Below are 12,661 nucleotides of genomic sequence, written 5' to 3'. Positions count from 1 at the left end.
AGGGCCACCTCATGTGTAGAGCCTGATTCTATATGTGTCTCGGATGATAGGCCTAAGACATAAAAGGGCATGATCCCTAAGGCATAAAGGATATAAGGGCGGTGTCTATTGATAATTTTCATTATAATTTTGAATAGACAGAATGCGTTTTCTCCTGCTTCCCATTACCAAAGAGATTATAGAAAGGATGATTTCCCCTTTATAGCCTTAAAAAATCCATACTCCTTCAACACCCACAATGGACTACACCCACAATGGACTCAAGTTAGTTCGGATTCTGTATATTCACATTCCGTAAAACGTTCAGGTACAATTTCTTTATATGATTTAACATGAGATTCCTATGTAGATTATTTTTTTGAACATGGAACCTCTCTATGATTCCTCATGCCTACTCTTCTCTTTATTATGGAGCATGACATGACAAACGATATTCAAAAATAGCTCTGCCATCCCACCATGCATATTTCTTTTAACACCTTGATTGTGTGAAAAAAAAAAAGGTTTTGAATCAATCACCAAGTCCACAAATGTTCAGGCTTTACAGCAATATCTGATTTTCAGTTTCATGCATTCAACCATTTATAGATACAATAAGCTAAAACTACACCAGTAAACCCATAAATTTACAGCTTAAAACCCAATTCCATTCACAAATTTTTGTACTCTTATCAATATGCCCAAAGCCCTATCAAACACAAAAAAAATTTTGCCACAAATTTCTGGTAGGGTGCAAAGATTGGTTTTTGCTTCTTCGAAGATGGAAATTATTTGCTACAAATTTCTGGTAGGGAGCAAAGATTGACTTTTGCTTCTTCGTCGAAGACGGCATCATTCTTCATGGTTGGATTCTGAGTCCTGTGTTTGTCTCCCTGTTGTTGGGTTCTCAATCACTGAATCATGCGTTGGTTGGGTTGTTGTTGAGTCATGCGTCCGTCTGGTTGTTGGACCCTCGATCGCACCAGTCACTTGCTTTACGTCTGAGTGAATGATATCTCGGACTGATTAAAAGCAAGAAAATAGATATTACAAAAAACAAAAATGGTAACAAAAAGAAAAACTCTAATCATAGATATAGAATCAATCTGTTATTCATACACTAATGCATCTATTTATATAGAAATGGCATGCTCCAAAAGATAGAAATCATGTCTTAGTTGATATAGTAACATATATTATAGGATTGTGTAATTAAAAATAAGTATGACAAAAGATATTAATTAAATAGAGCAGTATATTCAAAGTTGTTGAGAGTTGAGAATGTAAAGTTGAATAGTGTGTTAAAGTGACAGGATTCCTTGAATTATTTGGAGAAATATAAAGAATAATAACTAAAATTTCACATATTAAAGCAGTAACCAATATTCGGTTTTCCATCCAGGGGCATACATAACCCCTGTGGGTTCACATCCATACCTCCTGCCAAAACCTTCATGACAAATGTCCTTGCCAACTGGATTTCTGCTTGGTGTAGACTAATAAATTTAGCCTGCAAATCCACACTAACTATCAAAAATCTTGAATTTGCAATTCATAGAAGCATGGCAAAGCACAGGAGAAAGAATAGATCACCCAAATTTGAACCAATAAATGGAGTGGCATTAACGAATTCTAAGGGGATTATCCAACCTATGCCACTCAATATCCAAACATGTTACAACCAAGACATCCTGGTACACTGGGTATTTTAACACTGAAAAGCCCTTAGGTTTCCAGGATTCCTTATTTGTGGAAGAAAGTATAGGAGCAAAAAAGGGATTTGGCATGGCAAGTACACCATCATTCCTCAACCTGACACCAAGGGTTTTTGCTGATCTGAAGTAAATGATTTTCTTACCCTACCTAGTTCGAGCAGTATTGCCAAGGTAATCAGGGCTTAACAATCAATTTTCACCAGAATAACATCAAATGAAACCTGAGTCTTACCATTTCACCATATAAAAGCCCCATAATTTGATCAAGTTTAGCTTGATGCCTCAAAAGGAATGGACGCAGATGCCTCATGTACAAATGCCCTGCCCCCTGTTAAACAACAAGAAGTAGTCAGCCATAAAGCAACTAAGAAAACTTGAGAATTAGTCATGACATTGTACAAACCAATATTTTTTTATAGGCGACCTTGTCCAAACCAATTTTCTGAATCCAAAAAGGAATTAACTACAAATGAGAGAAATCCCCTTTTTAAAGTAGTTAAACAAGTGATTTTGTACAAATATCTTTCAGTGTTCCACCAAAGTCACATAATTCATCAAAGCATCTATAAGACAAAAAAAATTTCCAATCCATTCACAAATCAAATTAAAGCTCAAATAATTTGCATATGAACTACAAAATTGGGAAACTTTAGAACAAAATTGCAGAATGTCAAAATTTCAAAGTATCTTCCTCAACCAGCAGATTACTTGCAAAAATAATTATTTGAATAACAAAAAATGGAAAATAAGAATTTCCCTTGAGGCTTGGCTCAAGTGGCAAGGGATTAAAGTTGGGATGGGGAGACTCTAGGTTCGAGTCCTGGTAGGGACAAGAGAATTGTTAAAAGAAAAGAGAATGAGAACACAAAGCAGTGGAAACAGCGGTGTAGTTGAAATGCAAATGTTATGCAGGACAAGAATTGAGTTCCCAGCCCCCCCATATCCTGGCAGAGCTCCTCTTCCAATTAGATTCCATTTCAGAAGGTTCCTACTTTGTACATCTGGGGAAGAGGAAGGACCAGCATATCATATCATTACAAAGCTTGAAAAACCATCTTTAGACCCTGTAAATGCATTGTAACTTGTGCTTGTTTCCAAGTTTGAATTTCAACAGTTGGGTTTTTTTTTTCCTTTTTCACATAAGAAGAAAGCTAAAAATATCTGAAGGATTTGATTACCCCAAACAAATAGTTCTCAAAGTAAACAGTTCAAATTTTAGTTATTCAGCTGAACCATAAATTAAGATCAACTCCATCTTACAGTCAAAGAGAGCCAGTTTACTCCTAAATATACCTAATCACAATGTAACACATGCAAGAAGAGTAACATTGTAACAGGTAAAATCCATACGCAAAGCATTCCGATAAAAGATGTAGCTCAAGCTTACATCAGTAGATGGAAGTTGAAGCCAAACAAGAAATGCAAACTTCATATGGTAGTAGAGTGGAAACCTGATGAAACAAAGCAAAAAGAGCATCCTGAGATTCCAATACTGCAGTAAACAAAATGTAGAAACCCCAATTGACAATTCCTTTAATTATGCATGTAAGGAAGAAATGAGCACATCCGAAAATTAAAGACAAACTATCCATAAATGTGCAAGCATGGATCCCAAGAAGATAACATCTACACTATGAACAGTACACTTTCAAGCAGCATATTGATCTTGATGTGGTATCAAATCAGAAATTTCAAATCTTCGTGATTTTAGATAGTGGCAGTTCCATAGTAATCAAAAGTAGCAATAACTCTTATTTTTGTTGAAAAACTAATTTTCCTTAAAGTTTAAACTGCTAGAATTTGGGCCCCCAATGCATATATATCATACTCTCCAACACCCTCCCTCATGTGCGGTCCCATACCCATACATGAAGAGACAAACAGGCCCATAGGAAAACATATCACAGACAACCTCCTTTGGGCTTGCACGTAACTCAATAAATAGGGAAATAAACGTGCAATGAGGTTTAAATTCATGACCTTCTATCAAACAAGGCTCTAATACCATGTTGGACACTAATTTTTCCACAAGTTTAAACTGTTAGGATTTAAGTCCACAATGCATATCATGCTCTCCAATAATTTTGTGATAATAAAAAAACTATATATCATTCAAAAGTATGAAATGTACGAAATGTAAATGAATTTTGTGATAATCAAAAGAAATTAGATTCAAAATGAATATATAAATAAACTTACAAGTAAAAGAAATTTCAGAACAAAAAAATAAATAAACCTACAGAAACCAACAAGGAAAATCTCCCCAGCCCATAGAGCAAATAAGGAGACTCCAAAGGATATGACCTCCACATTCCACACTCTATGCAACCATCTTCCATTTCCCCAAAGGAATCAGGTGCTACCCACAATATGTCAAATCCTGGAAAACCAATTTAACCCAAAACCATACCCCTTCAAAAAATAATAATAATAATTAAAAAAATAGAACAAGCTCTCTCCAGAAAAGATGAATAGGACCACTTCACTGACAATAAATCTGAATTGTAAAAAGAACATTTCCCAACATCTACCTCCAAGATACACTCATGAAGCACAAATCGGTTCCATCATTTGTTGTAAACACCTAGTTTATGACTGGATAATCAGTCATCCATCCCCACATTTCCATTAGCACAATTATATATAAATCAGGAGTCATCCTACTGAAAAGAACTATCACTGCACCATATATCATCCCAAAACCTCCTTGAGTTTCCACCTCTGACAAGAAGCATAATGCCTTCCACAGGTAAATTACTTAAAAGATGTACCTTCACTAGATCCCACCCAACATCTAGAAACCAGGATGTATCTATATTGCATTTCAGAGAAATCTCGTAAAAGAAAACAATTATATGGGAGAATCATTGGTCTAGGTTCCAGACAGTAACAGCTACACAGAACCATCTAGGAGGTAGAATCTGTATCCAATATTAGAAAAGAAGAAAATCTATGCCTTGGTGCAATGTAGACAGGATCTTCTGCAATAGAAGAAAAACTTCCTCTGGGTGAGATTCATACAGATTACAGAAGAAGAAAAAAAAGATCTAAAGCCAAAAGCTTCTTGTTAGATAAAGTGTACTTTCCAGATTATACTCAAAGAAGCTTGTTTTGAAATTGGCTCCAAAACCTTTGGGCCATCCGAAAGAAAAAGAGAAGAAAAACAAGGATATGGAGTGAAGCTAAGCCGTTGAGACCACCCCTTCAAGTAGGATGTGTACGTGCTTCCCAACATGAATAACTACTCATATCTTTGTAAGTAAAATAAATAATTTCCAATGTTGAAGACCCATATAGGCTGACACCAGCCTCAAAGCCAAACAAGAAGCATCTAATGTTGGAAATGAGCAATAATAAAGCAACAGAGACTGAGAGGAACAAACTTTGCAGTGCCACACACAGGGTAATTCAGCAAATCAACAAATGAAAACATGATAATTACAATCCAACTTCATCAAAATGTGTATGCCTAATAAAACATTAAAAAAATGAAGGAACACAACAACCCCATACTGCAAAAGGCTTATTTCTTAAGAGGGGCATTGGGGACTCCCAATGCGGAGCATCATTTGGTCCAATGTTACCAAGGCGATAGCTAAATAAAATACTAGATTATGGTTGAAAATCATACCAGTAAAGAACTTTGTCTGCAAATGCTTCTGCAAGACTAAAAGATCCATAGGCTGCAAACAAAGAGAAGGGTCAATAAAAGTCCAAAATGAGCAGATAATGCAATTAAGATAATGTATTTCCAGAATGGGCCAGTGACAGCAGCCATGCCTAGGCCAACCCAGGTTCCAGGATGCAAAAAATTAGATGCTTCGTGATAGCACCTACATGAACACAGACGTTGACCCTCTTCAGTGGTTCTATTTCTATAATCATCCAATCTGGTTGGTATACGTATATGGAGAAAACTATATTCATTAAATGGTAACTTGGTGCTTACTTCAACTTCCACAAACTGCCGATTAACAAAAATTTTCTTATACAAAAAAGGAGCATGATTTGAATAGAATTAATTTTCTTGCTTTGCTTTGAAGATGGAAGAGTTCAAACAAATCTCTTTTTGAAGGATCAAAAGGAGGTATGAAGCTAGTAGAACTGCAGAGTTCTACAGGTGCCCATTCCTAGATGGAACCACTTCAAATTCAGTGGTAAAATTTAACTTTGACGGATGCGCTTGGAAATGTGGGTAGAGTATTTTGTTGGAGAACATATGGGTTACAGAAATTCTACAGAGACACAGGCACTTTAGGTAGTCTTGTGCAGTTGGAGATGTTAGGGAAGGGGACTCCTATATTATCATCAAATAGGCTTCAACTAACAGTGCAGGACCCAGGAAGTTAATCATACTATGAAAATGGTTGGGAGCCTTGCTTAATGCATATTATCCTTATGAGGATTCTGCAATCCAATAATGACCGTCCAGACCTTCATCCAAGAAGGGAACTGTGATGCTTGAAGAGTTTAGAAGGCATTCTCACCCTTAGGTATTGGTCCTTTTTCTAGAAGGATGTTCCCTTGTGTTTTGGCTTTTCCTTTTTGTAGTTTTCTATAATAAAGAACAATGTTATCAAAGACGATCGCCTGGGTCGCCTAGGCCATCAGGCCAGACAGGGTAGATAAAAGTCGCCTTTTGAAGACCTAGGCAAGGCAACTTCAAAGAGGCAATCGCCTTGGGATAAGGCACAAGGCATAAAGGCTCTGCCTTTGACCATGAATTAAGATTAAACATACTTAGATTATAATTTCATTCAATCCAGCAGTGGATTAAACAAAGTATAAGATAAAATATTATATTATCAATCATAGAGATAATAAGATGGAGGGTTATCAATCTAGCCTTGATGGAAGTAATGGCAATTTTAATTTCAATAATGACTATAATGATGATGCCTAAAGGTTCTCTAGAATGTTCAATCTCTTATTTTGTTTTTTATTTTTCTTTTTAGATGTTTGAAAAATTAGAATATACATTTAGATAGGATGAATATCTTTAAACAATATGATTTTTTTTATAATATGGGGTATAATATTTAACACTTTCAATAATTATTACTATTTTGTTAATTTTATAAGACATCGTGAGTGATGAAAAATTAATAGTGTTGATTGTTGAAGACAACCCTTATATCAGTTGAATATTGAATAGGTAAATATATGTGTGTTTTTTATTGTCTTACTATAGTTAGGCTATCGCCTTATTTTCCACCTTTCGCCTTAGGCTAAAAGGAGTCTTATCACTTTGATATCGCCTTTTGCTTTTGACAACACTAATAAAGAATATTTTTCTTGCTTCTTTCAATAAAGCTTTATGTTATACTGAATGAAAAAAAAGGTTGATAATTTGGAAACCTAAAAAAAGGAAAAAAAATATATTGAGGAAAATGATTTTCTAATATTTGTTTTATCATGAAAAATCCGAAAGAAAATGAAATATAATTAAATTTAGTTAAATGCTTACATATTTTCAAATTATTTAATCTTCATGTAGAAGAGGAAAAATAAGTAAAATGAATTTGAAGAAGAATATAAAAGTAATTTATTAAGTTCAAACCTATTTTTTTTCTCTTCTAGTTTTTCTCTATTTTCTTCTCCATGCATTTTTTCTCAAATCTTCCAAGAACCAAACATAGGATAGAGTTCCATTGGGTTACTGGTTTGTCCAAGCTATGCATGCCAAATCATGTTTGCTGAATTCACTCAACTCTATATCTCTATTATGTGTGATTGGGATTTCATGATGGTTATACTAATTTAGCCATACATTTCTTTTCAAGGAATTTTCTCCAACAAGGAAGCGGACCTCTGTCCAGATGATTGAAGCTGGTATATGCTGAATTTCATTGTTCTGCTTTCATTCATTGAAATTTCTTAGTTATGACTTCTAGAACTTGCACAGGAGTAGGTGTAAATAACAGTGGTACAGCCCAGAAGGTATCTCCCAATGCATCCAATGTCACACTTCCAGAGGCTTCAGCAACTATGGTTAGACCTCAAGAGGTCAAGCAAGAAAACTGTATTCAGGTATGAAAAGAGTTGCAGTTATTTCTCAGATTGATTAGTAGGTTATTTAATCTTAGTTTCACTTTTATATTTCTTTTTGGTTTGAAGTCACCTGCTGGATTTAGGAATTTCTACCAAACAATGTTGCTTACAACTGTTAGAGCACGATGTGGATAGACCAATGCACTAATCAATTTCCAAGCGTGATTTGGCTTTGTTATTTATTTTTAAATTTTTCTTCTCAAACTTGTTCAAAGTTGTTGTTCTGGTCATGCATATTCTTTCGCATGTTAACCTGGAGGTGCAATTGTTTTATAACTGTTCTGTTGCATTCTTTTATCTTGGTATCAACGCATCTTTCCTTGTCTTACCATGAAATTTTCATTTTTAAGAGTGGTTTCCTTTCATAACTAGGACTGACATTATATATCTGCCAATAGTTTCAATTCTGGAGCTTGAAACCTTCTACACCTATTTTTAATGTTATCAGCTTAACATGCCCACAATTTCACGAACCTCTGCAAACTGATTCTTTTACTGATTACCTCATATTCAGTTCCAACACTTTGTCATTAACACAGTTGTTATTTTTGGTTATTTTCTTGACTTGCAACACTCTTTTAACAGCACGAGGATGAATTGAGAAAGGAAAGAAAGAAGCAGGCTAATAGGGAGTCAGCTAAGAGGTCAAGATTACGCAAGCAGGTATGTTCATATTTAAGAAGAGTTTTTGCAGGTGACTTTTTAGAATGATTTTAAAGGAGTATTGATAAGTTTGGTGAGAACACCTCCATGTTTTATGAGGAGAATCACTACTATTTTTGTGTTCAAACTTCTGAGTTTATTTGACTTAATTATATTTTTATATAATATTTTGGTGTTGGATTTTGTATTCTCCCAGGAAGAATGTAACAAACTACAGGCAGTGGCAAGGACATTAAAATCGGACATTTCCATCCTCTGTGACAAGTTAGTGAGACTTTCCGAGAAATGTATGGAGTTTGAAAGAGAAAACAAGTCAATAACGGTTCACCATCTAAACCCTTATTCTTTAATTTCACCCTCCGCTTTGTCTGGTTTATGTTGTTCAAAACTACTAATGCATTTCTTTTCAAGACTTAATGATAATATAATTCCAGAATCCAAATACATTTCATGTTCTCACATTCTCAAGCTTCATGCTTGTTCGCAACCAACAAAAAATAAAAAAAGAGGAAGGCCATCATGATTCTCTAGACTAGTTTTACACTAGAGTTATATCTACATATTGCTTCCAGTTTGTCAAACCCGGCTATTCTGTGAATAATTTTCTACCATCCGTTTGAAAGGCTTGCAAATTTCCTTTATAAAAGAAAAAAAAAAAAAAAAAGTTCTTTCGCTTTGGTCCAAGATCATGATGATTATTTATACTTCACTATGTTCATTCCTTGATGTGGACGTATCTACATTACAAGAGTCTCAAATTTCTCCACCTGACTGTCTTCCTATGTGTCCTTGTATTGTAGCACTTCAGTTCAATATTTACTTTTGTTTTTTGTTTTTCACTTTAGATTTCATTGAAATGAAGCTTCTATTAATGAATAACATTCAATGGTGGAACAGGAAGAGCTAATTCAGACATATGGGCTAGGTGCAATTTCCGACCTTAAAGTCAAGTATCCTGACTTTTTTCAACAATATCTTGATGACAAAAGGAACAGCAATGACACAGAAATTCAAAGCACCATCAGCATGAAAGAAGAAACTACAAGTGAGGATACGACATCTCCTAATCAGAATACAGAACATTAAACCCTTGAGGCTAACTCTTAATATCTCTGTCACCATTCCTAGTCTAGAATGCTAGACCTTTTGTTTTCCATCTTTCCCTCTCTCGGCCAAAATGTTAAAACCCCCAATTGTTTCTACTTAATGGCTTTCATTATTTCATAGGAGAGTTCTGTTTAGGTATATATCCATTCTTGGTGTTTAAACATGTGTGGTACAATAATGCAGAAGTTAAAATCTGCAAGAGAAGGAAGCGTAGAGGTCAATAATATTCTTATTGTTGCTATATTACTTTTTGGGTTGGTTTGTTTATAAAGAAAGAACTGAGCCCTCTCACAAGCTGAAGTTAAAATTCAACTTACAAAATATGCTTGATGCAACTCTGTCAAGAAGGCCTTCAAAAGTATTGATGGGAAGAAACATACCTTACCATTCCGAACCATCAGGGAAGGGTTTCAAAGCATCTAGGTTGCCATCCATATAGAATTCCATAACTGCTTTCATTCTTGCAAGCTTGTCAGGATGGTAATTGATATGAACAGTCACTGGCTTGGTCTTGATCAGATTAGCATCTTTCCTGACAGTCCTGAACAGGACCTTGCTATTCAGAAAGAGGTAGAAATCCATGGTTCTCTTGGAAGCATGAAGCCCATTATACCCAGGATGAGAAGGGAAAAAGAGTTCCTCATTGAAAAGTAGCTTGTCCCAAGCCTCTGGCTCCTTCAAAGGCCGACCAAACACACGATCCGAAAGCTCGATGGAGGGGATTGTAGGCCTAATGTAAAACAAACCAGAGTTGTAAAGCCAATTCCGTATTGAATGAGAAGTTTTCGCCCAACCCATGCTAGGTTCCTCAAAGAGTTCGTCAAACCCATAAGCTATTATGACCATCTGTCATGGACTCCACATCACAATCCCTGTAAAGATGATCAAAGGGATTCCGCAAGTACACTAAATCAACATCTGAGAGAAGAACACTATACCCCAATTGCAAGAAATCCCTCAATGTAAGGAATTTTAATCCTGAAACATCTTTGTCGACCCCAGTCCTTGCAACTGAATCAATTCTTCCAACTAGGTCTGGGCTTGTAAAACGGAACCTCATTTGACTCACAAAAATTGGCAATCTCATCATCCAAGGCAACAACCAAATAATTAAGAATGGCCACTCTCTCGATGCTAGTAAACCATACTTCCAAGTAGTCCTTCATTTTGGAATTAACTAATGTGACTATAAGTTCTCTCCTAACAGCAATTTTCTCTAGTATCTTTGCCAATCTTGGATTCACAGATACATCAGGAATGACAGTAGGATTGGTTCTTAAACCCTTCATAGTGCCGAAAGGCCCGGCTTTAGCTGCATGATCTTTTCCTTGTGATGAACCGGCGGCCTGCAAACCAAATGGATAGAAAATTCACTGTTTAACTTAAAATTTCCTCATACTAATGCTGTGAGGACAGCTATATGTAGGAATATGAAATGTTAAATTTATCAAATTGTAGATCAGATTGAGACGGGAGATTCCCATTCTGATGTTGATAAGATGACCATAGAATAATACCCAAGTTGGAGATGATAGTAAACGGCCAATTACCATGCCCTTTTGCTTGGGCCTCAACTGCCATGGTCAATTTTTGGGTGGAGTTTTTCTTTCCCATTTCTAAAGCTGAATAAAATTGAAATTAGCTTAATGCATGGGTTTAAACGATAACTCATGGCTATATTTGATTGGTTGAACATAACATAGAATAGAATAAGAGAAATTGATATTATATTCTATTCTATATTTGATTGAAAATAGGATATGATAAATAATGTAATATATTATCATATTTTTTATATCCTTTCTATATAAGCTATATTAATCCCAAGGTAAAATGTAGAATATACATATCTCATATATTATAAATTTATTTATTTTTATCAATTTTTTATTTTTTTATATTACTTATTTTGTAAAATAAAATTTTTTTATTATAAAATTAAATTTATGATTAAAAAAGGACTAAAGAAATATTTTATAAAATATTAATATATGTATTATTATTATTATATATATTAATTATTTTTATATATTGAAGAAAATAATATAAAATTTCTTTATTTATAAAGTTCAAATATTTCAATAATGAATACCATTGTATGTAAGAGAAATTTCATATTCTTTTTAAATAGAAAATATTGAGATAAAATATAATTTTTATTTTATATTTATTTTATAAATTAAATATAAATATAATATAATATATCTCATTTTCGTTAGATTTAACATCTAAGAATACCATAACTCATTAAAAACCATATTTAGGATTTGCATTTCCTATTCACATATGATATCCTACTATACACATCCTCTCCTAACCTATGTGCTTAGGTTCAACGAATATAAGGTAACATACAATAAAGGGTGACATATATTATTCGATGGGGTGAAGTAAGGATGAAAGCGAAGACAGGGTGAGATTTGTATTGGGGTGTTGCACGAATTTGAGAAGAGAAAATGAGTGAGTTAAATTCGTCCATTTAGATTAAATTATATATATTTTTAAAAAATGATAATTTAAATTTAAAAACAAACGAAGCTAGTGAGATTTGGAGCTTCACAGTAGGTCTTTTTTAAACAAAATTTTCTTAGCAACCAAACAGAGGACAATTTGCAAGGATAACAGCTCCAAAGCTTCAGTTCCTCAAAAGAACACACATATCATAAGAATAAAAAAAGCATAAACGGATCCGCCTACACGTACCAGAACTCAGATCATATCCTGAAATTCTAAAGATCAAAAACTAGCGCTCCATTTGCCCACGCAGAAAATGTGGAAGAAAGGGAAACGAATTTCTGACTCTCAGTAGAGCACAACATAACTGTTTTCCTTGAGGTACATCCTCTATCCACTGAAGCGGCATAAAACACAAAATAGTTCAGAGTTCCACTTTCTTTTCTTTCCACATTTTCTCAGCACACGAACAGAGCATTCTTTTCCAAAAAATAAAAAAAAAAGGTTTTGAAAGCAATGGTAGGAGATTCGAACCTGGATGCAATTAGAATTAGCGAGAGGAGGATAAATGACGAAGAGGCCTTGCGGGTAGAAGAATGTGAAAACACTTACGATAAAGACTCCGGCTGCAATGGCGACAGCCACTTTCGATTTTCCAAGCGAATATTGTTAAAGTAACTATGGACTCACAT

The 12,661-nt window shown here is 34.6% G+C and overlaps 2 protein-coding genes and 1 pseudogene across 5 annotated transcripts; 1 reads left to right on the top strand and 2 right to left on the bottom strand.

The window, feature by feature from the left end:
- Positions 1–484: 484 nt before the first annotated feature.
- LOC132253555 (HVA22-like protein k) lies at positions 485–5,571 on the bottom strand. 2 transcript variants are annotated; one of them, XM_059735865.1, is made up of 5 exons: positions 5,326–5,571; positions 3,082–3,145; positions 1,927–2,022; positions 1,417–1,489; positions 485–980 (listed from the first exon to the last, which is right to left on the bottom strand). In XM_059735865.1, the coding sequence occupies exons 2-5, from the start codon at positions 3,124–3,126 to the stop codon at positions 832–834; spliced, it is 363 nt and encodes a 120-aa protein (XP_059591848.1). In that variant the 5' UTR covers positions 3,127–3,145; positions 5,326–5,571; the 3' UTR covers positions 485–831. The 2 variants fall into 2 exon arrangements, with proteins under 2 accessions (XP_059591848.1, XP_059591847.1); XM_059735864.1 differs by having other exon boundaries at positions 485–1,001; positions 5,326–5,558.
- A 1,846-nt stretch (positions 5,572–7,417) lies between these two features.
- LOC104878803 (light-inducible protein CPRF3) lies at positions 7,418–9,761 on the top strand. 3 transcript variants are annotated; one of them, XM_010649550.3, is made up of 5 exons: positions 7,418–7,526; positions 7,606–7,724; positions 8,331–8,408; positions 8,605–8,730; positions 9,306–9,761. In XM_010649550.3, the coding sequence occupies exons 1-5, from the start codon at positions 7,514–7,516 to the stop codon at positions 9,492–9,494; spliced, it is 525 nt and encodes a 174-aa protein (XP_010647852.1). In that variant the 5' UTR covers positions 7,418–7,513; the 3' UTR covers positions 9,495–9,761. The 3 variants fall into 3 exon arrangements, with proteins under 3 accessions (XP_010647852.1, XP_010647851.1, XP_059591841.1); XM_010649549.3 differs by having other exon boundaries at positions 7,420–7,526; positions 7,600–7,724; XM_059735858.1 differs by lacking the exon at positions 7,418–7,526 and having other exon boundaries at positions 7,550–7,724.
- Positions 9,727–12,635, bottom strand: LOC100260587 (arabinosyltransferase RRA2-like; annotated as a pseudogene).
- Positions 12,636–12,661: the final 26 nt, after the last annotated feature.

Source organism: Vitis vinifera, chromosome 3 (assembly GCF_030704535.1).
Source record: "Vitis vinifera cultivar Pinot Noir 40024 chromosome 3, ASM3070453v1".
NCBI lineage: Eukaryota > Viridiplantae > Streptophyta > Magnoliopsida > Vitales > Vitaceae > Vitis > Vitis vinifera.
The sequence above is the reverse complement of the archived record's forward strand: the minus strand, read 5'-3'. Positions and strand labels throughout refer to the sequence as shown.